We start from the raw sequence: 24193 nt of genomic DNA, 5'->3' as shown, positions 1-24193 counted from the left end.
AATAGCAGTAAACATCGGCTATAACGAACAAACAGTTAACAAAATTTTAAACCAAAAACTCCATAAGAAAGCCCTGAAATTAGTGTATCCACCACCACAGAAAGAACCCAGTACCTTCTGCTCTCAAACATATACTGGCAAGATAACAACAAAAATAGCCAGATACATAACAAAGAAAGGAATAACACCAGCTTTCAGAACTAACAACAACTTAAGCAAATATATTAAGAACAATAAAAGCCGAAAGAGAAAGCAACTACAGAGTGGTGTGTACAAACTAACGTGTGGTGACTGTCCGAAAACGTACATCGGTCAAACTGGCAGAACTTTTGACAAACGGATAGCAGAACACAAAAGGGCATTCAACAATAGAAAAACAGACACTTCTACATACGCACTTCACCTTCTAGATCATAATCATTCTTTCAATGAAGAGTTTCAAATTCTGCATATTCAAAATAAAGGCCTTAAGCTATCTTTTTTAGAATCTATGGAAATTAATAAACTGAAAAATACAGATATAATTCTGAATGACCAACTCGAGACAAACAGCTCCCCACTCCTCAAACTCTTCAGTTGAAGACTTAAAAAGGCAAACACATTGTAAACTATATCACTTGAGAAAGGCACTCTGCCGAAACAGCTGTAGTCACTTAGTTATAATAAATTCTGTGGAAGTATAGAAAACAAACGTTTTCAGTGTTTTATTATTAGAAAAGTAGTACGTATTAAAATTAGTTTAATATTTAAATAAAATATAAATAAACTGTTTCAAGTATATTAATTTCGTTAAAATCATATAATAGAAGTATAACTTCTTACGTGCGTACAAAGTACACACACATTCTTTTTTTTTTGTCAACAAGCAATGCTTTATTAAGACACGAAATTCCTTTTTATCCATTTTTTTAAGACTAACAAAAGTTTTTTCACTCCAAATGCTATATCTCATAAACTAATAGTTCGACAGCTGTCAAATTTATACACGCATCTTTTGAGGGTTAGGGCTGAATAAAAATCATATGAATTTAATCCCAGTAGTGCCATCAATGTGTCAGCCTACGAACTTTTCATCCCACCTTTAATTTATTTTAATTGAACCTGTGTTTTACTGAGTCTGTTGTCCAAAAAAGAACTACCCGTTACAATGGTCAAATGACGGCGAGGAGGAATAGTTTCTGGCTTTATTCTACGCACCTATTTCTTCTTTTTTTCTTTCTTATGTACATTCATATGTTTCCTCATCTGGGACTCGTTGATAAATGATTTAGAACAAGTAGAACATTTGAAGTTTTTTTCTTCTGTATGTTTTGACATATGCTCGGTCAGACGTATTTTCCTAGTATAAGATTTTGGACACAAGCTGCACTTGTGAGGTTTTCCAGAATGTAACAACATATGCTTAAGTAGACTTGTACGATAACTTAGCTCTACTGAACATATATCACATTTAAACTTCTTCTTTTCATGAATACTAGAAATATGTACTCTCAAAGTGCTTTTAAATTGAAATGTTTGTAAACATATATCACATTTGTGGGGTCGTTCGCCTGTATGTGTTAATATATGGTAGTCAAGATTCTTTCTCTGAGGAAAGGCTTTAGAGCAAATCGAACATTTATAATCTTTTCTCCTCTCGTGAACTTCTCTGTGGTGCTGGTACAAGTGGGACGGTTGTGTGAAGCCTTTGTTACAAACCTTACAATAGGCTTTCTCACCAGTGTGAATTCTCTCATGCATTTTTAAACTTTGAGCAAGAGTAAAACCTTTTGAACAATATGAACATTTAAAAGGTTCTTGGCCTGTATGGGTTGTCAAATGTGATTTCAACATGCGTCTAAATTGGAAGGATTTCATGCAGATATTACATTGATGTGTGTTTTCTCCCTTATGCCACGCTAAATGATAACCCAATTTTGCGTTCGAGTCAAATGCTGCAGAACAAATGTCACATTTATATTGTTTTCCTCCGTGTATACTGTTAACATGCTCTTTCAATTCTTTATTATTCGAGAACTCCTTGGAGCATATCAAACAGTTATAAGTCTTATGAGGACGTGCAGTGTGTTCCACTAAAGACTTTTTATGAAAAAATCTTTTGTCGCATATATCGCATTTATAACTGTTCTCGCCTCTATGTCCAAGCAAATGCCGAACCAGATATGCTTTAAAACTAAAACGTTTGGAGCACAAGTGACAGGTAAAATTCTTCTTTTCGTCAGTATGTAGCTTTAGATGCTTAAGTAAGCCCCGCTTTAAAGTAAATCGTTTAAAGCATACATTACATCCGAAATTTTTCTCCTTGGAATGAACAACCGCGTGATTCTTAAAACTAGAAATATCCCTAAAAGTTCGATCGCACAAGTCACATGTAAACTTTTCTTTAGTATGTAAGTTCATGTGACGCCTCAGACTGATGGGTGTAGCAAACATCTTCTTACATATTTTACAATGAACCTTTTGTGAACTGTCATGTGTCTTGATATGAGCATTAAGATATTTCACTGTTGTAAAAACTTTTAGACACACACTACACTCGTATTGTTTTTCTTCTAAACAATGAACTGCAAAGTGTTTCTTTACCCTCTCCAAGGTTTCAAAAGGTTTATGACAGATTGGACATAAAAAGAGTTTACCGCTTTTAGTTTTTTTGACATAATTCTTTAGAGCCGCAAAAGATTTAGTTGTAAAAACAGCATCAGATAAATTTACGTACAGCAGTTTGCGAAAAGAATCACAGTTACCGTGTTTCTCTAATAGTTTATGATCAACAAGATTATTTAACTTAGTAGAGAGAAATAATTTATTTAAAACTTTCGTTTGGTGTGTTTTGAAGTGTTTACTCCAGTCATCTTCTTTGAGGAAGGACGCTCCACAAAAACTACAACTATGTAATTTTCCTTTGCCATCAAAGTTTTTGAGATTTTTCCTTCTTCCGGTAACGTTTTTCAATCCTAAAAATGATATATACGTTTAGTCTTTTAACAGGGATAATATACACTACGCGTCATAGAAAACGGGCACCCTAAAAAATAGGTCATTTTTGATGTCGCGTATCTCCTTAACCTGTTGTCCGATTTAAGTGATTTTTTGTATATGTTATTCTTTGTCAATATCCTTGTAATAATATTTTTGCTGAACAAGTAAATTTTCATTGTATACCGGGTGTACGAATCAAACTGTGTTTTTTTTCTCAAAGTTCGCAACACCCTGTGGAATATTCTAAATACTGAAATGAAATCCCGACTATAGTCTCAGGTTTTCTGAACATTCTGTTTTTTGACTCATTCTCTTATGTTGGATAATACAAAAGTTATGTACATTAACAACTAGTTATGTTCTTTATCAGTATAGGTTGTTTGTAAATAAGTGCGACAAACTTTAAGGAGCAATTTGCTTTATAAACGTATGTCCACAAATGCTTCGTTTACGAGATACGCGATGTTAAATTTTTTGAAGTGAAAACTTCTTTAGGGACGTTGTGCGATTTTTGGATAGGGGAAAAAGCATTGAATTCGCGACCGTCATCGCTTATGCTATATAATATTTGTATGTATATATAAATCGTATAGAAGTATTTAAATTTAAAATAAATGTAAAACCTATTTTTAGGATGGGGAAAAAAGATTTATTTCGCGACCGTCATCTCTTCGACGAAATAAATTTTGTACGTATCTATATTATGTGTATCTATACATAAATTGTATAGAAGTATTTAAATTTAAAATAAATGTAAAACCTATTTTTCGATAGGGAAAAAGGATTTATTTTGCGACCGTCATCTCTTCGGAGAAATAAATTTTGTACGTATATGTATTGAAGTGAAAACTTCTTTAGGGACGTTGTGCACTTTTTGGATGGAAAAAAGTATTAAATTGGCGACCGTCATTGCGACCATCATCGCTTCGAAGAAATACATTTTTGAAGTGAAAACTTCTTGAGGGTCGTTATACACTTTTTGGATGGGAAAAATGTATTCAATTAGCGACCGTTATCGTTTCGACGAAATAAATTTTTGAAGTGAAAATTTCTTTAGGGACGTTGTGCACTTTTTAGATAGGGAAAAAGTATTGAATTAGCGAACGTCATCGCGACCGTCAACGCTTCGGCAAAATAAATTTTTAAAGTGAAAACTTCTTTTGGGGACGTTGTGCACTTTTTAGATGGGGAAAAAGTATTGAATTAGCGACCGTCATCGCTTCGGCGAAATAAATTTTTGAAGTGAAAACTTCTTTAGGGACGTTGTGCACTTTTTGGATGGGGAAAAATTATTAAATTTGGATGGGGAGAAAGTAATAAATAAGCGACCGTCATCGCTTCGACGAAATAAACATTTGAAGTAAAAACTTCTTTAGGGACGTTGTGCTCTTTTTAGATGGAAAAAAAGTATTAAATTATCGACCGTCATCGCTTCGATGAAATAAATTCGTGAAGTGAAAACTTCTTGAGAGACGTTGTGCACTTTTTAGATGGAGAAAAAGTATGGAATTATGGACCGTCACCGCTTCGACGAAATAAATATTTGAAGTGAAACTTCTTTACGGACGTTGTACACTTTTTCGATGGAAAAATGCATTAAATTAGCGACCGTCATCGCTTCGATGAAATCAATTTTTGAAGTGGAAACTTCTTGAGGGACGTTGTGCACATTTTGGACAAGGAAAAATTATTAAATTAGCGACCGTCATCGCTTCGACGAAATAAATTTTTTAAGTGAAATTGGATGGAGGAAATTTTTTTGTATTTGGAGAGATTTTTTGTATGGAGGAAAAGTATTGAATTAGGGCCGTAATCGCTTCGACGTAATAAATATTTGAAGTGACACTTATTTAGGGACGTTGTGCACTTTTTAGATGTAAAAAAGTATTAAATTAGCGACCATCATCGCTTCGACGAAATAAATATTTGAAGTGAAAACTTCTTGAGGGACGTTGTGCACTTTTTGAATGGGGAAAAAGTAGTAAATTAGCGACCGTTATCGCTTCGACGAAATAAATTTTTGAATTGAAAATTTCTTTAGGGACGTTGTGCACTTCTTGGATGGGGAAAAAGTATTGAATTTGCGACTGTCATCACTTCGCTGAAATAAATTTTGTACATATATACATTATGTGTACGTATACATAAATAGCATAGGGCATACGCATCGCGTATATCGTATATGATATAGGTATAGCACTTCTTTTAGGATGGGGTAAAAGCATTGAGCTCGTAATTTATATACTATAAGAAGTTTTCACTTCTGTCGGCACTCCCACGAGTGCTTTTAATTTTTTTTTACAAACTGACGATTTACTTTATTGCCCTAAAACCGGTTGAGATATGCAAATGAAATTTGGTAGGTTTTAAGAAATAGTTATTGCGAATTTTTTGACTTGCAATCAAGAATTTTATATTTACTATTGGCGTGCATATGGGTAATATGACCGATCATATTACCCATATGCACGCCAATGGTGAATACGAAATTCTTAATTGTATGTCAAAAAATGTGCAATAACTACGTCGTAAAAAATTCAACATCCCGTATCTCGCAAACGAAGCATTTGCGGACATACGATTATAAAGCAAACTCATTATTTTTTAATGCAGAATTACCCCTTAAAGTTTGTCGCACTTGTTTAGAAACACCCTGTACTGAAAAAGAACATGGCTAATTGTTAAAGTACATAACTTTTGTATTATCCAACATAAGCGAATGAATCAAAAAACAAAATGTTGAGAAAACCTGAGGCTATAGTCGAGTTTTAATTTCAGTATTTTATAAATGCTAGGATATTCCACAGGGTGTTGCGAACTTTGAGAAAAAAAGAATGTGTGTGTACTTTGTACGCACGTAAGAAGTTATACTTCTATTATATAATTTTAACGAAGTAATTGTATTCTATTTAAATATTAAACTAACTTTCTTATCTACCACTTTCAAAAAATTTTTATTAAAACAACTAAATAAAAATGAATCGTAGAGGATTGGAACCCGGGACGTTTCGAACTCCGACCGAACGCTCAACAACTAGACCACCGAGGTCATGTGATTGACACGTACGTTTCGGATATAATTATTATGAGTGCAGCTGATCTCACTACTACCAACTTTGTTAAATTTCGAAACAGTAATTTCACTTTTATTTAATAATGGTACGGTAAACAATCCTCATTTTTTAATATGTTATTCCTTACAAAAATACCTTTAATTTAAGCACAAATAATTAAAAATCGTAAATTTGGGTCAAAAGTTATTAACTTTTTAAGAATTCCCATAAGAGCCCATGTTAAAACTTAACTTTGACCCTTAATAGTAATTAAACGGCACCGTAAAACATTTTTTAAAAAATCAAGTCTTAGTTTTTTGAAGTAAACTATAACATACTAAAATTTCATGCAAATCCTTAATTCTTTGCCGAAGGTGTAGAACGTCATTAAACTTGTGATATTTTGAAAATTGATCAAATTATTTTAATTTTGAATTGAAATGATTTAAGTGCACTTTACATCAACAATAAATTGAACAAGAAATTGACAAAGTTATTCAAGGCCAAATTTGACGAGTACAAAATGTATGGTTTGTAAAAGAAAATGAAGGAATTTGATGAAATAGAACAATTGGATATGTTTTATTTTGTCAAATTTCTTTATTTTCTTTTTATTCACGGCAAAATTGGATGTAGAATTGTGTTTTGTATAAGCCAAATTTGACCTTGAATAACTTGTTGTCAATTTCTTATTCAATTATTGTTGATGTAAAGTGGACTTTAGAATTGAAAAAAAATACAACAAAACATATAGTAAGAAAACAATATATTAGGTGAATATTGATGGTAATCAAATTATATAAATAAAAGTATTACATTATTACATACTATGTATTTTGGCAGATCAAAACAGGTAGGTTTATACTATACCCATGATACATTAACAATTATTACGTACCTGTTGCTTTTAAAAACTATTTAAAAGTCACTACAATATTATAAACTGTTTTGTTTCTGTCCTCACAACAATAAAACTAATATATTATACATTTGTTTACCTTTACCTTTTCCTCCAAACCACAGCCGTCCTACAGCTGCCATATTGGATAATTTTTGACATGTCATTTGAACATCCAATCAGAACAAAGTTATAATGCGCGTATGCGCCTGGTTTTAACATATAAAAATTCACCCTCATCGCGCGTAAAGAAGTATAACTTAAAAAAAAAACAGTTTGATTCGTACACCCGGTATACAATGAAAATTTACTGTTTAGATATTGACAAAGAACAAGGCTATAACATATTCAAAAAATCACTTAAATCGGACAACAGGTTTAGGAGATGCGCAACCTCAAAAATTACCCATTTTTTAGGGTACCCATTTTTTAGGGTGCCCGTTTTCTATGATGCGCAATTTAGTATAGAACCCTAGAAAAAAAAATCGTAAGGGCAAAAACATACGGACCACTCTGTGGATCCACAGAGTGGCTGAAACAGCCGATTTTCTAGCCCTGGCGACTACGCTGCGAAGTGGATAGTTTAGAAGGGTGAGGCGATTAGTAGTAAACGTAGTTTAGTAGTTAGGCTGTAGATCCACAAAAGTAGTATCCGATAATTGACCGTGGGTTCTTATGTGGAGTGGACGTTGGCATCACAGACGAGCGACTGTGGCCGCACAGTGTTCAAAATTGAAGGAAACGTGATCGTAAGTACAAAAAAAAAATTAATCTGAGAATGCCGAAATTAAGGGGTTTGTTTGTACTACTCATGATGCAACTTCTCAGCAAAAATTGATTTTTTATGTTTGTTAGGGCCAGATGTATTAATGATCAAAAGTACAAAATTCAATATAATTTTATACATCAAATTTAAATCCTCAGAGGCTGCCTTTTACTTTCATTATTACTTCATTTATGTGGATAGCTAATATAAAAGTAATTATTTAAGATAAAAGACATACTTTAAATATTAAAATAGCATAGTTAGCTTCACTGAAAGGTGATTTTGATATAATCGGCAGTCTAAAAACCTATCCAATTTTTGATAAAATTAATGTTTGACAGCGTATTACGTTTATTGTGCCATCTTGTGCCAAATTAAATCCTTCACTATATGAAAGACTACAATGTAAGGAATAAAAAAATATATAAGACAAACTGCGCAAAGGTGCGCAACTGAGTACATGCGTATAAGTTTGCATCGAGCGCCGCGCGCATTTGTCTGAATTAATAATTGCACTCGTACGTATTGTTTAGAAGTATGTCAAACACATGTTATTTGTTGGGGTTACGAAAATAGATTTTAGTTTTGATGAAGTAGTGTTGTTCCTCAATAGAGAATATACTCTCTATGTAAATAACATACTCCTAACGATAAATATTAGTTTTAAAGATATTTGAACTTAAACAAGTAACAGCACAGATATTTTGATTAATGTATTGTGCTGCTTAATTTTTATTTTCAAATATCTTGAATACTAATGATTTTCTCATTATGAATGAAAAATATACTCTTCAGTCCTAACGATAAAATCATTGATTTTAGAGATATTTGAAGTTTAAAATTAAGCGGCACAATACATTAATCAAATATCTGTACCGTTACATGTTTAACTTCAAATATCTCGAAAACTAATGACTTTATCGTTGCGAATGAAGTGTATGTTATTTACATAGAGAGTATTGGAGAATCGAAAAATTGCGCTAAAATGGCATTTCCGCCAGTGGCGTAGAATTTGGGAAGGGTCAACCATTCACTGTCCCCTGTCATACGCCTCTGGTAATAGCCAGAAACGTTTGTTTAACATAATTTTATACGGTATACAGTACCTACACTTTTTGCCAAGTATGAAAAGGATACGTCGAAAAGTTTTAAACCACTGAGCAAAAATAGTTTTTAAATTTTTAAATAAAACACCCTGTAACTGTGTAAGGAGCCACATTTTATTTAAGTGATTTGGGGTAAAACCTAATATTTTGAGGTCTAGAATCTACAACTCAAAGATTGGACATTCTTAATGAAACACCCTGTATAACGATATTTTTTAAAGTAAAATACCCCCTAATGAAGGGATGAAAACTAAAAAAACGACCCCTATTATATATATACTCGTTATATGGTATAATACCTCAAATGTTTTAAGTTTTCAGCGAGATAACTTTTACAGTTTAAACAAATTTAGTTTCGATCACGTTTTGACCAATTTTGTGGGCCGGCCACATAAGAACCCACGGTAAACTACTTTTGTGGATCCACAGAGTGGCCGGCCACAGTCGCCCGTCTGTTATGGCGCTTAATGTAATGAGTGAGAGAAAAAAACGTAAGTTTGTTCAAATTATTAAAAACTTGCCGGCTAATATTTGTTTAAAAAAGTTTGTCCGTCAAAATCAGCGTTTGTAATGTCCATAGTTTTAAATATTTTATAAAATTTCAACCCTTTTAAAAAAATACCAATAAACTCCATAAATGGAATTAAGAAGAACCAGACAAAAACAGCTATATCACAGAAAGAAACACATAAAAAATCAACCAGTACATCTGGTATCCTACAGGCGTAAAACAGTTTGATACAATTTTCAAAACAAAAAACACACAAATAGTAAGATTCCTAACCTGACAACTGAGTGAAGGAGATGATGACATCGAATATATCTAAACATGTTAGCTTGCAACCCCCATTTAACTGATATCTTATCGTTTTGTTTTCAACAACAAACAATAAAACCTTTTTTGGCCTAGGATGGGACCCCATTATTTAACATAAATAAACAAACAAGATTGTGAGTATTTGTTTTGTTCAGTTCAACGATGGATCCAGACGAGGAAGGTCTCCTTCTACCCTCGGGTTCTCGTATACCATTTAGCCGAATAATCAGCAATAATGTATTAATAACAAATGTTTGTACGAGTATACGGCCTCCCCTTTAATGATAGACTGTTCCATTTTTAGGCGAGCGGTAGCAACTCCTAAAATTACGTTATACCGACCACGAAAATCAACTTTAAGATGAATGACCAATTTTGTTGATTTTTTATATTTTCGATACCGCTGAATCTGAATGTGAAGTTTATTTTGGTGGTACATGTTGAAAAATAAAATTTTATGCAAAAATGCGAAAAATCAATTTTAATGATTTTTCGACTTTACCTCGCTGTATCTTTGGTCGCTGTAAATATTTCCTTTTGAAAATTTTACTGTGTCATCTTTGAAGCATTTAAATAACAATGTGCTTTATTCAAACAAATTAAAAGGGAAGTTGTTAATTTTTAAACATTTTGTCGTCAGATTGAGTTAGTTTCATGTTTCCTTAAAAAAGTTGAGTGACAAACTTTTTAGTTTATAATTTTCACCAACACAGGAATAAAATATAATTCATGAAGAAGTTTTGTGGAAAATTTCAAGTCAAAGTATGCAATAAGAAAAAAGTTATGTGACTTTATAGACGAGTAGCACTCTTAAAATAACGCTTATTTCTCAAGATACTGACCACGGTGTGGTGAATGGCTAATTTGCGTCTAACCTAAGGTTTTGATGGTGCTGAAAACGAAAATAAGGTTTATTTTAAATCATCATTTTCATTTATAACTCTTGCATTTTTAATTTGACGAAGTTATTCTTCATAACAAGCTCTTCATGGTCTAAGATTTATGATGCAACCATCACATATAAAATTTTATTAATTTTATACGAGGTATATAAAAAATATGAATTTTGAGTAAAGTATCTTTATAGTTCACAACATTTAAATTATAATGATATAATTGCAAATTGGAACATAATTTTTAATTCTAAACAACTTTTCTTAATAGTAATTTTTCATATTATGAATTTAAATACGTAAATAAACAAAGTTTTCGTTATGATAATGCTCGCATTTTCAACTTGTTGATTATATGATTGTGAAAATTATAATCCCTAGTAAAGTGTTAGCGAAAAAATTAATTTTTTGAGGAGTATCAGCAAAAAACATCATTTTGTTTTTGGGTTCACGAAAATTATAATTACTAAAATTTCTCAGGAATAATTGTTTTCGTCGGCAGACACAGAAACAGAAAGGGAAATAATTTGTTTTCGTCGACATCTATTATGAACTAAATCTTTTCGTTATAAATATTTTGGGAGTTATGTTATAATCTTCGCGGACACGCATATAAAAAAGAATTGTATCGCCAACACTTATCAAAGAGTTATTATGTTCACTGGAAATGTATTAGGAATCACATTAATCATAGGTACCAGCGATATTTTAAAAGCAATAATTTATTAACAACTTTAAAAAGGTTTATACGAGTATACGGCCTCGCCTTTATTGGGAGCACCTAATGATAAATGGACTGTTCCATTTGTTATGAAATGAAAATTATTATAGTCGGTTCGCCAAACTCACAACTGGCTAGTGATGTTAGTAGGAAATTGTTTTGTTTTTTTTGCCAATTTTGGCAAAATTACTAATTATTTAGTAAATATTAACTATTTAGTAATTAATTTTTTTGCCACATTGGCAAAATTACTGACTAAAATCACTTGCCAGTTGTGTCTGAGTTTAGCGAACCGACTATATGAAATGTTGTTTGGAATAAAAAATTATGGTCTGATATGTGCAATTACATCCTTCTAATGGAAAAGAATATTTGAAGATTTTTCTCAAATTATGGATACCAACAACATTTTCATCTATAACTCTTTTAAAAACTCTTCATGGTCTAAGATTTATGATGCAACCATCATATGTCAAATTTTATTAATTTTATACGAGGTATATAAAAAATATGAATTTCGATCAAGTGTAAAGTACCTTTATAGTTATAGTTCACAACATTTAAATTATAATGATATAATTGCACATTAAAACTAATTTTTAATTCTTAACAACTTTTCATAATAGCAATTTTCCATATTATGAATTAAAATACGTAAATAAACAAAGTTTTCGTTATGATAATGCTCGCATTTTTAGCTTGTTTTCTTTAAATTTGGATCTTCTGGGGGGGGGGGGGGGAATTTCCCCTTCCCGTATATCCACCACTGTTTTTAAATATTGTGCAAATTAGAAATTTGTACATAAACAAACCATGTTCAAATTTTTAGATGAATTTTCTAGGATATAGCTGAGAATAATCTATATTCTATATCATAGACAGGGAACTTGCATAACATTTTAAATTCGAAAAGAGTACCATAAATCACATAACATAATTTAATAGGCAACAGTAGCGCGCGGTAAACGCGGTCCAGGATTGCGGCTGTAATTTTGAATATTTTGTCGAAATATTTGGTACACATATTCGTAATATAATAAAGAATTGCAGTTCAGAGACCAATAATTTGAGAAATATGTTAGTATCTGGAGATTACTCTATAACTAAATAAAATATTGCAAAAATGAGCCTGTACCGCCCATAAGAAGAACAAAAAAATACACTTTCTTCAAATAAACTTTTTTTATCCCATGCCTAGATTTTGTGTCACATTGGAACTACTAAAAATCGATTTTTTAAAACAAGGAATCGAACGTGACTGACTTGGCAACATTTAGCTCGCTTATGAGTATAATAATTATTTGTTTTTGATAGTATGATGTCACTGTCACTATCGTATTGCTGACACACTGTTGCCTCATTGTTGAAAGTTCGCAAACTTTCGAAAAACAAAAATATTGATGACGCGCTACTGTTTACTCTTAAAATACATATCAAAGTTGTTTTTGTCTTTCGTTTGGCCCCTAAAAACGATTAAAATCGAGAGAAAATTCAAACTAATAGCCAGTCCCAAATCTTGCCCAAGTACTTTCGCTCTTAGAGTATCATCAGGGGTATTTCGTTGAAAGATGGGGAAGGTATCCAAGAATGTAGTGGACATTAATTAAAATCAAATTAAATAACACATACTGGACAAACGACAAACAGATTAAAATATTTTGGGGGAAGCTATATTCTTCAAAGATTTGAGGTACATTAATCTTCATTCTTTGACCTACATTCTTTAATGATTAATGTATCTCAAATCTTTGAAGAATGTAGCCTCGCCCAACATTTTTAATCGGTTTGTCCTTTGCCCAGTTTGTGTTATTTGTTTTAATTTTGAATTAAGGCAAGCGTCCACAGACCCGCATCGTACGCAACGGATTTTAGTTTGCCTTGTACAGAAACTTATGTAACCGCGTCCACTGATCCGCATCGTACGGATCGCATTATCGATTGTCAAACTAAAATCCGTTGCGTACGATGCGGGTCTGTGGACGCTTGACTTTAATGTATACGACATCAGAGGCGTACTGGTATATACAGGGTGTTAGTAAATAAGTATGACAAACTTTGAGCGCTAATTCTACACGAAAAAATATTGACGGTTTGCTCTATAAACATATGTCCGCAAATGATTCGTTTCCGAGATACGAGGTGTTGAAATTTTTATTTCAACCTGCCAATTTATTTATTGCTCCAAGACCAGTTGAGCTATGAAAATGAAATTTGTGAGTTTTAGAAGATACTTATTGTGCATTTTTTGACATACAATTAAGAATTTTCTATTCATCATTGGCGCGCATACTGGTAATAGTCTGAATTTTTTTAAAGAAAAAAATAGTACGCTACTGAGATATCTCAAATTAAAAATTATTTCTAAATTCCACGTTTAATTTTTGATAAAAAACTTTCTTGTCTTTTTTTCATATGGTGTACCGTTTTTATGCAGAAAAATAAAACATCTTGACGCGTATTTTTCATTTCTTAAGGCTATGGGTACATAATTCGCAAATATTTTACGTGTATTCCTACTTTTTCTGTCTTTACACGGCAAATTACGTTTAGTAAAATTCACACTGGTATGGATATGTAAACATTACTAGAATGTCATTCTACTTGAAAATGTCATCATTAATTTAAAGAGATGGGTTTTGAATGTTCTTGGATAAATGTTATTTTTATAATTGCAAATTATTAATTCAGTTAATAAATGTGATAATTTTTTCACTAACTATGTATTCAGTGATTGTAATAATTATTTATTTGTACAACAAAGACTAATACTCAATCGAGAAAAGAGGAAAAGTGTTAAAGTGATTTTTTAATAATATATTGTTATGGAACGCTTACAATTTTGAACAACTTTAACAACAAAATACTTGGATCACAGAATATATTATCCTGATGTATTCTCTGCTTGAATCTTCCACAAATAATACACAATAAATAACTTTTTATTAAGTTCACGTCTTAAATCAATTATTTATCAAATACACTATATATATATATCAATAATATTTCATCAATACCTCTACATATTCCCGATGCAATGTCAAATATTTAAAATTGTCACTGATTGTCAGTGTCTGACTGACAATATATGCTGACAATATTATTTCCGCTGAGTGCGTTGTAAGACAAAAGATTTGGAAAATATTACCACGGCATTGTGTTCATTTTTTTCGAATCCTGAAAAAACCAATAAATCTTTTTGAAAAATTTAAACGCAGAATGAAAGACTAAATTATTACCGAGGGCCGAAAGTCCCTTAGAATAAATAAAAAGTTTATTTTGAATGATATATTTGAAATTAAAAATCACACTAAATTTTCTCTTAGTTTTTCACCCCTGTAACTTATTAAAATAAACATTATAGAAGTTCTCAGGGACTTTCGGCCCTCGCTAATAACGTAATCTTTCATTCTGCGTTTAAATTTTTCAAAAATACTTATTAGTTTTCTCAGGATTCGAAAAAAATGAATCCCCATTTGAATAGCATTGCAGCCGAAAATACGTACCGATCCTCTTAATACTGTAGCGTGATTAGTGTAATTACTTCTAATTACAATAAAACTAGCGGTTCGTAATTTATATACGACTTTATTTATATAAGTTACAGACGAATTTATCTTATACACTAAACTTATTCACAAAATATGCCCGTATTTATACCCAGTTGTTATTCTGGAACAATCGACTCCCATCTCGAGCTATCGGCTTGTTCCGCCTACGTGACGTACCTTCCAGAATTCTCCGGCGAGGCCTAGCACATCCGATTACGTCATTCTCGAGGTGTTTACTGTTATACGGGGATCGGCCAAGATTTCTCTTCCGCTACACTGCTCCCCTCTTAAGATCTGAGCGTCTCGATCAGCAACTCTAAATGAAGGCCCAGGATGGCGGAATCTACACGACTCTCCAGCTCTGCATACACCCTTCAAAAAGAAATAACAGTCTACTGTCTTTGAAGGGTACGGCATCTTCGGGTTCATGCAACACACAGTGATTTGTACACCAGTTCCTCTGAAGACCACTTCAAGCATGCTTCTCACAATCTTCCAATCCAGATTTTCTACTGCATGGCCTATTTTTGGTAAAGCCAAATCTTTGATGTCATAATTACAGACCATTTTCTTCAAATTAGTTAGAGCACGCCATATGTTCTCGTAGCTTGGCGTGTCCGTATAAGACTTCCTGGTCACTATATACAGCAAAGATCGAGGACCATCTTCCAATCGCAATACTCTTCCAATTTTAGGTTGTTGATTCCTTAACTCGTCCAGGCGGCCGAACTTTCTATTGAATACGGACGAGATTCCTTTAGTCATCTCGAGGTCTTGTGCAACACAGTGGGCTAGAGAGACGTTTTCTGGAACACCAAACAGATCTTGCTGAACTTCTGTGGTCACGCCGAATCTAGCACTCTTTCTTTCTGCGTAATTTGACATAAATTCCTTAAAACTTGGCTGTGGTGCATCTTTCATCTCCTGTTGGAGGACTCGGGCTTCCTCTGTTTCATTTGAGCCAGCATATGGTGCAAGACGATTTATGTGAATAACTTTTGGTTTACCGTTTGGTAACTTCTTAATTCTGTATATTACGTCATTTATTTTCTTCTTAACTTCATACGGACCTTCCCATTGTCTTTGCAGTTTAGGACACAGGCCTCGACGACGTTGTGGATTATAAAGCCAGACAAGATCACCTACTTCGAAGCTTTCATTCTTGCAGCGAGAATCATATTGATCTTTCATTCTGTCACTGGCTATCTGGATGTGTTGTCGGGCAAGTTCATGAATGTTGTTCATTCGTAACTTCAGGCGGTCTACGTATTCTTCGCCTGCAACATATTCCTCGGAAGGTCTGCAGCCAAACTCTAGGTCGCAGGGCAAACGAACTTCACGACCCAACATCAGGCAGGTTGGTGTTTGACCTGTAGTTTCATTCACGGCCGAGCGGTAGGCCATCAGGAATAAATGAATGTGTTGGTCCCAATCTCGCTGATGTTCAGATACAACTTTGGACAAGTGTTTACCCATCGTTTGATTCATCCTCTCGACCATTCCATCTGATTGAGGATGCAGGGGTGTGGTTCTGGTCTTATTGGCACCAATCAATTTACAAACGTTTTGGAAAAGAGCTGACTCAAAGTTTCGCCCTTGATCGGAGTGGATCTCCAAGGGAACACCAAATCGGCTGAAGAATTCTTTAACAAGTACCTCTGCAACGGTAGCAGCTTCTTGATTCGGTAATGCATAGGCCTCGGTCCATTTCGTAAAATAATCCATGGCTACCAGGATGTATTTATTTCCAGCATCAGTTTCTGGAAATGGACCTGCAATGTCGATTGCTACTCTTTCCATAGGACTGCCAACATTGTACTGTCTCATGGGTGCTCTCTTTTTACCAACTGGACCATTACCGGATGCACACAGTTCACATTTCTGGCACCATCTTCTTACATCATCTTTACAGTTCACCCAATAGAACCGTTCTCGAACCTTTTGCAGAGTCTTCGTAATACCAAAGTGTCCACCTGATGTACCGTCATGCAACTGACGCAATACTTCTGACACTTTACTTTTAGGTACAATCAATTGAAGCTTAGATTCTGTACCATCATCGTTCTCAAAGGTTCTGTACAGAAGATCATCTTTTAGTATCAAGCAATTCCATTGGCTCCAGTAGGCCTTGACTTCCGGACTACATGCACTAATGTTTTGCCAACTAGGTCTCTCACCTCGACGCATCCAATCCAATACTCTTTTTATACATGGATCGTCTTCTTGGGCTTCTTGTAACTGTTGTGGCTGCCATTGCTCATTAACGACGGTAGTTCGTCTCACAGGGCAAAGCTGTTCATCTACTTTAAGCCGGTGATTACAACTTTCACTGCATGGCCGTATCGAGGAAGCATCTGTATTTGAACCAACTCTTCCAGCCCTCTTCATGCGTCTCTTCGGCATCGTGTCACGAATCACCCTCCGTACCATTTCCACCAAACGTTCATCTTTTCTCTTATCGCCTTTTTCCACGGTTATTACTCGATTGTTTCGTGAAGCTTGGCTAGCTGCTTCGTGTTCCAAGGCAATAGCAAGTGCTTCATCTAAAACTTTCGGTCTTGCTAGTCGTAAAGCTTTCTGTAGTTCATTATCTTTCAGCCCATTGACGAAGGTATCTACTGCAATTTCTTCTAAAACGCTGTCTGGCACCTCTGGATAAGCCAACCGCACCACACGAGCCACATCTGCTTCAAATTCTTGCAGATTCTCACTTGCTCGTTGACTTCTACTTCGCAGTTGTGCTTTGTATACTTGTTGTAGATGGGCATCTCCATAGCGTTTTTCTAGACGAGTGAACAAGGTCTGGTAACAATTTTCTTGACCCTTAGGAATTGATCTTAATATATCTGCAGCATCACCTCGCAAAGCAGCAGTCAAGGAAACAGCCTTTTCCTGTTCGGTCCAATGATTGGCGGTCGCAATAGCTTCAAATTGTCTAAGATATATGGACCAAGAGGACTTTCCATCGAATGGTGGTAATTTGAATCTCATATTATGCGACGTTTCGTCTCTCGGTAGTTCATCTTTCACTACCGGATCTAACGCTGCTGCATTAACTGATGGTTGTACTTTTGTATCGGTTATCATGCTCTCTAGTTGTTTGATCTTTTCTTCTACGGTCTCTACACTTTTCTGCATCTTATCGAATGTTCTAGAAACTTCTTCAAATTTCTCGTCATTCTGTCTACAAACGTCTTTAATTACTTGAGAAACACTTTCAAATTTCTCGTCGCTTTTTCTAGAAGTTTCATCGATCTTTTGAGAAACACTTTCAAATTTCTCGTTGTTCTGTCTACTAACTTCTTCAAGTTTCTCGTCGCTTCTTCTAGAAGTTTCATCGATCTTTTGAGAAACACTTTCAAATTTCTCGTTGTTCTGTCTACTAACTTCTTCAAGTTTCTCGTCGCTTCTTCTACTAACTTCTTCAAGTTTCTCGTCGCTTCTTCTAGAAGTTTCATCGATCGTTTCAGAAACAGTTTTTAATTTCGATAAGATTACTTGTTCTGCTGACTGGAAGTGGAACGTCTTTGGGTCTTCTCCGTTCTTCGTGAGGACATCCTCGAGTCGTGCTTGTAGGACTATCTTGAGCCCACTGCTGTCCAGATCCCGTTCCTCGAGCTGTTCACGGAGCTGTTTTACTGTAAGTTCTTGTAGCAACATCTTTGGTCGGCACACACGTACTTTCCAAAATGTCTTTTAACAGTCTTTCCGAATACCGAACAATCAACGCACTTTAACTATTCCCGACGAATAAAGTCCAAAAGTATTTTAAAGTCTTTCCGAATACCGAACAATTAACGCACTCCGGTTATTCCCGACGAATAAAGTTCAAAAGTCTTTTAAAGTCTCTCTGTAATTCACTTATTTATATCGCACTAAGTTAACCGAACACCGACACCAACTGTAGCGTGATTAGTGTAATTACTTCTAATTACAATAAAACTAGCGGTTCGTAATTTATATACGACTTTATTATTTATTTATACAAGTTTACTTTACAAACTTTAGCTTAAGACTAAACTTATTCACAAAATATGCCCGTATTTATACCCAGTTGTTATTCTGGAACAATCGACTCCCATCTCGAGCTATCGGCTTGTTCCGCCTACGTGACGTACCTTCCAGAATTCTCCGGCGAGGCCTAGCACATCCGATTACGTCATTCTCGAGGTGTTTACTGTTATACGGGGATCGGCCAAGATTTCTCTTCCGCTACAATACATTAACGAGAACTATCCAATACAATAATACTAAACTAGAACAATATCAGAAAATATTACTAATAGGATCTCTAGGTGCAGAGCTACAAGAAATGTTCAAAATGATCTCCTTTACAGCTAACAGAAGAATTTTATATTCATCATTGGCGCGCGAATTGGTTGGTCTGAATTTTTTTAAGAAACAAATAGTACGCCACTGAGATACGTCAAACTAAAAATCATTTTTGAATTTCTCGTTCAATTTACGACAAAAAATCATTCCTGCCTTTTTTTCATACGAGGCGCAGTTTTTAAACAAAAAAATAAAACATCTTAACGCTTACAAAGTATTCGAGGTAGTTTCCATTTATATGCATAGAAACTTGGTCCAAATACTTTGTAAACGTTAAGATGTTTTATTATTTTGCATAAAAACGGCGCCGCATATAAAAAAAGTCAAGAAGGATTTTGTTGTCGTAAATTGAACAAACAATTCAAAAATGATTTTTAATTTGACATATCTCAGTGGTGTACTATTTTTTTCTTAAAAAAAATTCAGACCATTACCCGTACGCTCGCCAATGATGAATATAAAATTTATTCTGTCACCTCTAAAGGAGGCCATTTTTAACATTTGTTGTAGCTCTGCACCTAGTTAAAATCTTATTAGTAATATTTTCTGTTATTGTTCTAGTTTAGTATTATAATATTGGATGGTTCTTGGTAATGTATTAAAAAATTAAAAATACGCGTAAAGATATTTTATTATTTTTCTGCATAAAAACGGTGCACCATATGAAAAAAAGACAAGAAAGGTTTTTTATCAAAAATTAGACGTGGAATTTAAAAATAACTTTTAATTCGAAATATCTCAGTGGCATACTATTTTTTTCTTTAAAAAAATTCGTCAAAAAAAGAGTTTAAATATTAAACTTATTTTAATACTTATCACTTTTCAAAAATCCAAAAATTAAAAAAATAAAAAAATACAGCAATAATTGTCCGCATATGAACTCGGGGACTCTCGATCCCTAGTCGAACGCTCTACCAATGACCCATGAAGACATTGTTTTGACGGTTTCTCGGACATTATGACAAATCACGGTAACAACTAGATGAAGAGAAGTAGTATACATATAAAATAATGTTTTAATAATACGTATTATCTTACTCCCGAGGAAGACAAATCCAAAGACACAAAAATTATAATAAATATATTTACTGAAAACACTAATATATTCTTAACACACAATTTTTGGACTGATACATAGGTACATAACTTAAATCATTTAGCAACGAACTCCACACAGTCTGTGTGAGCATGCGCGCAGAATAATAAAAATTCACACTCAATCGCGCCTAAAGAAGTATAACTTCAAAATGCACAATAACAACCTCTTAAAACACACCAAATTTCAGTTTCCTAGCTCAACCGGTCTTAGAGCAATCAATAAATTGGCAATTTGAAATACAAATTCAACGTACATATACGTTTATAGAACAAACTGTCATTACATTAAAAATTCAAGGCATACGTTTATAGAACAAACTGTCATTACTTTTAAAATAAATTGTGCAAAATGTAATACTATAATATGTTTTATTGTGTAAAAAATTAAAAATAAAGAATATAAATTAAGTGTTTTCAATTAAAATAATGTGTTAAAAATATAATAAAGTAAAAAGCTCATTATGCAATCAGGGCCGGCCCTAGGGTTTGCGGCGCCCTAGGCGAAAACAAATTTTGCGCCCTCATTACAGTTGAAAAAGTTCAACTAGCACTTTACCGGGACACGGTATTTCAACTCTGTGTTATGTTAATAATTTAATTTAATTTAATAAACCTTTGATTAATGACTGGGATATATAAATAAAATAACTGCTATTTTACATAACACAAACTTTAATTTCATAAAAAGCAAATGTAATTACATAAGACGTACTTTAACCAAAGGCATATGGGTTTAATGGGTCAAAGTTGAATTCTGTACATATAATTTTCATCATAAAAAACGGAGACTCAAAGTTAGTCTACAAATCTTTTATAACACTGTCTTAAACAATACACTGACTAACATATTGCAATATTGTTTGCTATTGGATTACTGTTCTATTAACTTCGGACTGAAAGTCACTTTTAAATACAGATTAGAAATTAACAGTATTTCTTGGCTAAAAACTAAAGTCCTAAGGGCACTTTTCTTGCTTTCTGCTTAGCAAATTCTTGAATGAGAACTTTTAAGTCTACTTGTCTTGCTCTCTCACTTTCAATAGATATTGTCGCCAGACCTACAAGTCTCTCCTGGCACATTGTACTGCGGAGATAGGTTTTAATTAATTTAAGTTTGGAAAAACTCCGTTCTGCACTAGCTACAGAAAGTGGCATCGTAAGCAAAATACGAAGTGCTACACATATGTTAGGAAATCCATTCTCAAGGTTGTGTTGGTAAATGTAGTTTAGGACTTCTTCAGGGCTTGATATAGAGTCGATGAGATGATGAGAAATTGCTTTCAATTCAGAACACAGTCCTACAGCATCAATATCAGATTCAATTAAACGTCCATCTTTTTGAATTCCTAATGATTTTTCTAAGTTGTTGCACATCGACTTAACCTCAGATGTAGTCTTGTTTTTAAGATCAGTAATGTTGTATAAAAATCCAAAGACACCAGATACTGTATTTAACTGGGAAAATCTTTCTTTTACCGCATTAGCAGCCGTGTCTAAAAGAGCAAAATAAAATTGAATCTTGAAACTTTCTGACGGGTCACTGGCAACATTTGCTGATTCATCTGTTGATTCATAATCAAACATTTTCTTCTTTTTTCTTATTCGGACCTTCTCCCTCTCAAAAATTGGTTCTATTCCAACTTCTTCTGCTACTTCCTTAGCATCAACCAGAACTCTCTGAAACTGTACATCACTTCTGGCTGTAACCAAAAACTCTTCGGTTTTTTTCAGGTGACTAACTGCTTTCTGGAGACTCAAATCCTTTTCTTGTAGTATCTTACTGGTTAGGTTTACCTGAAATAAAATATTGTGCCATGTAACAAGGGCAACAATAAACTTGAAGTCTGAGAGGTGTTTAAGTAATCCAAGTGCTTCTACCTTCGCAATACTGCCACTTGATCCTTTTAGAGAAGTGTCCTCAGAAATCTCCTCCAAAGCATCACACACATGAGACAAGTGGTACCGCAGAGGCGTTAGTGCATCAATTCGACTGGACCATCTTGTATCACTTAAGGGTTTTAATGTCAAAGCTGGAACATGACGGCGCAAAACATCCCATCGTCGAGTTGATGCCGAAAAAAACACATATGTTCGTTGAACCACATCGAAAAAAGTAGTAACCTCTACACAGCACGAAGCTGCATCGTTCACAACAAGGTTCAAAGTGTGTGAGCAGCATGGAACATAAAATGCACGTGGGTTGACATCTAAAATTCTCTTTTGAACTCCACTTTCTTTTCCTCTCATGTTGCTTCCGTTGTCATAACCTTGCCCACGAATATTCTCTACAGGCAAAGAAATCTCTTTTAACTTTTCTAAAACTACTTCCGTCATATACTCACCACTGGTACTTTCAGTGAGAGGCACAAATCCCAAAAAGTGTTCTTTTACAAGTACTTGATGATAACTAGATACTTCTGTTGAGGATGCCAGAGATGACTTTGGTAGTTCAACAAATCGAATAATAATTGTCATTTGCTCTACGTGACTAACATCTGGTGTGCAGTCTAAAATAATAGAAAAATATTTAGCCGTATGTACTGAGGACAATATATCTGCATTTATTGCATTAGCTAAAGTTTGAATCATCTCATTTTGTATATTTTTCCCTAAGTAATGAGTGTGCCTGTTGACATCACTTTTGATTTTTCTTAGATGCTCATTCATTATTGGGTCAAACATGGCCAAATATTCAATAAATTTTAAAAAATTTCCGTTGTCATTAACATCTAATTTTTCTGTCGTGCCGCGAAATGACAAGTTTTGGGACCCAAGAGTTTTGACGAGAGCAAACAGCCGTTCTAGAATTTTCTGCCAGTAAATTTCCTCTTGTTTTATTTTTTGTTCATAAACATTGTCAACAGTTAAATTTTTTTTAAGTGCTTTTTTCAGTGTTTTCCATTTTTCAAAGTTTTGAAGGTGATCATTTGATGTTTCGTGCGTTTCAAGGAGGGCCGACATATTGTGCCAGTCATTACAACCACTTTTGCCTAATGAAGAAGAGACATTTATGCCGCCAAACACCTTACAACAAAAACAGAAAACTTTGTCGGTAGATTTTGAGTATTGAAGATAGTCTCGGTACACATATTCACCATTTGGAAGCCTCCTTCTATAATGAAAGTCAGAAAATTTTCTGTTATTCACACCCTTCGGAAATTTTCCTTTTACTTGGTCAGGTCCATGCTCTACTAAAATGGTTCGTAAAGTTTGGCGATTAATATTTAGAGTGTCCCAAGACGCTGGATCAGCATAATCAAGCGTAACTTTGGGTGAGATTGAATTTTCCGGCAGTAATTCCACTGCATTATCTGTAACGTCAACGTCCATTTCAACGAAATTATTTTGAAATTCTTGCAGTTGACGTTCGTTGTTTTCTGCAGAAGTAGATGGCGGTTCAATAGCTGTTATCCTCCTAGGACATTCTTGAGGTTGGATCTGGATGATTCCCCCAGAAGTAGAAGGTGATTCAGTATCTGTTTTCTCTGTAGCATATTCTTGAGGTAGGAGCTGGTTGGTTTTTCCAGAGGTGGAAGGTGATTCATTATAACTTTCCTCCCTAAGAGTTGTGTCATTTGGTTTAATTAAATATTTTTCAAAAGACCCTTTAGCTTTTTTTGCTGACTCCTCTCTTTCCTGTCTTCTTTTCTTAAACCAAGAGCCCGAGTGTTTTCCTGACATCATATCTGGAAAGAAAACAATGATTGGATTAAGCTAACTTCATTTTGAAAAAATGAAAAAATTTTGAATGTCTTTACTCAAGATATGAAATTAGGATTACACCCCCAAGAAGCAAGGACTTCTCTTAAATAAAATTACATTAATAGCCTATTATTTTAATATTATTTATAAATACATTTAAAGTAGGCCTAATTTTGAAATCAATTTGATAGAAATTAGAAGTTAAAAAATTTTACAAAAAAATCCAATGGTCATTCTTGCTTAAAAAGTCAAGTTATACTGTTTTCAACAAAAAATAATT

At 33.9% G+C, this 24193-nt stretch overlaps 1 protein-coding gene across 1 annotated transcript; it reads right to left on the bottom strand.

The window, feature by feature from the left end:
- Positions 1–1197: 1197 nt before the first annotated feature.
- On the bottom strand, positions 1198–23892 carry LOC126880983 (zinc finger protein 665-like). Its single transcript, XM_050645065.1, has 3 exons — positions 23837–23892; positions 23307–23770; positions 1198–2954 (listed from the first exon to the last, which is right to left on the bottom strand). The coding sequence occupies exons 1-3, from the start codon at positions 23890–23892 to the stop codon at positions 1198–1200; spliced, it is 2277 nt and encodes a 758-aa protein (XP_050501022.1).
- Between the last annotated feature and the right edge of the window lie 301 nt (positions 23893–24193).

This window comes from Diabrotica virgifera, chromosome 2 (assembly GCF_917563875.1).
Source record: "Diabrotica virgifera virgifera chromosome 2, PGI_DIABVI_V3a".
In the NCBI taxonomy this organism is placed as follows: domain Eukaryota; kingdom Metazoa; phylum Arthropoda; class Insecta; order Coleoptera; family Chrysomelidae; genus Diabrotica; species Diabrotica virgifera.
The sequence above is the reverse complement of the archived record's forward strand: the minus strand, read 5'-3'. Positions and strand labels throughout refer to the sequence as shown.

Coding starts and splice junctions, on each gene's coding strand:
- LOC126880983 (XM_050645065.1), bottom strand. CDS start 23,892: ATGTCAGGAAAACACTCGGGCTCTTGGTTTAAGAAAAGAAGACAGGAA. Junction 23,771..23,836: donor AGAAGACAGGAAAGAGAGGA/GTCAGCAAAAAA, acceptor CACAACTCTTAG/GGAGGAAAGTTATAATGAAT. Junction 2,955..23,306: donor TAGAAGGAGGCTTCCAAATG/GTGAATATGTGT, acceptor TATCATTTTTAG/GATTGAAAAACGTTACCGGA.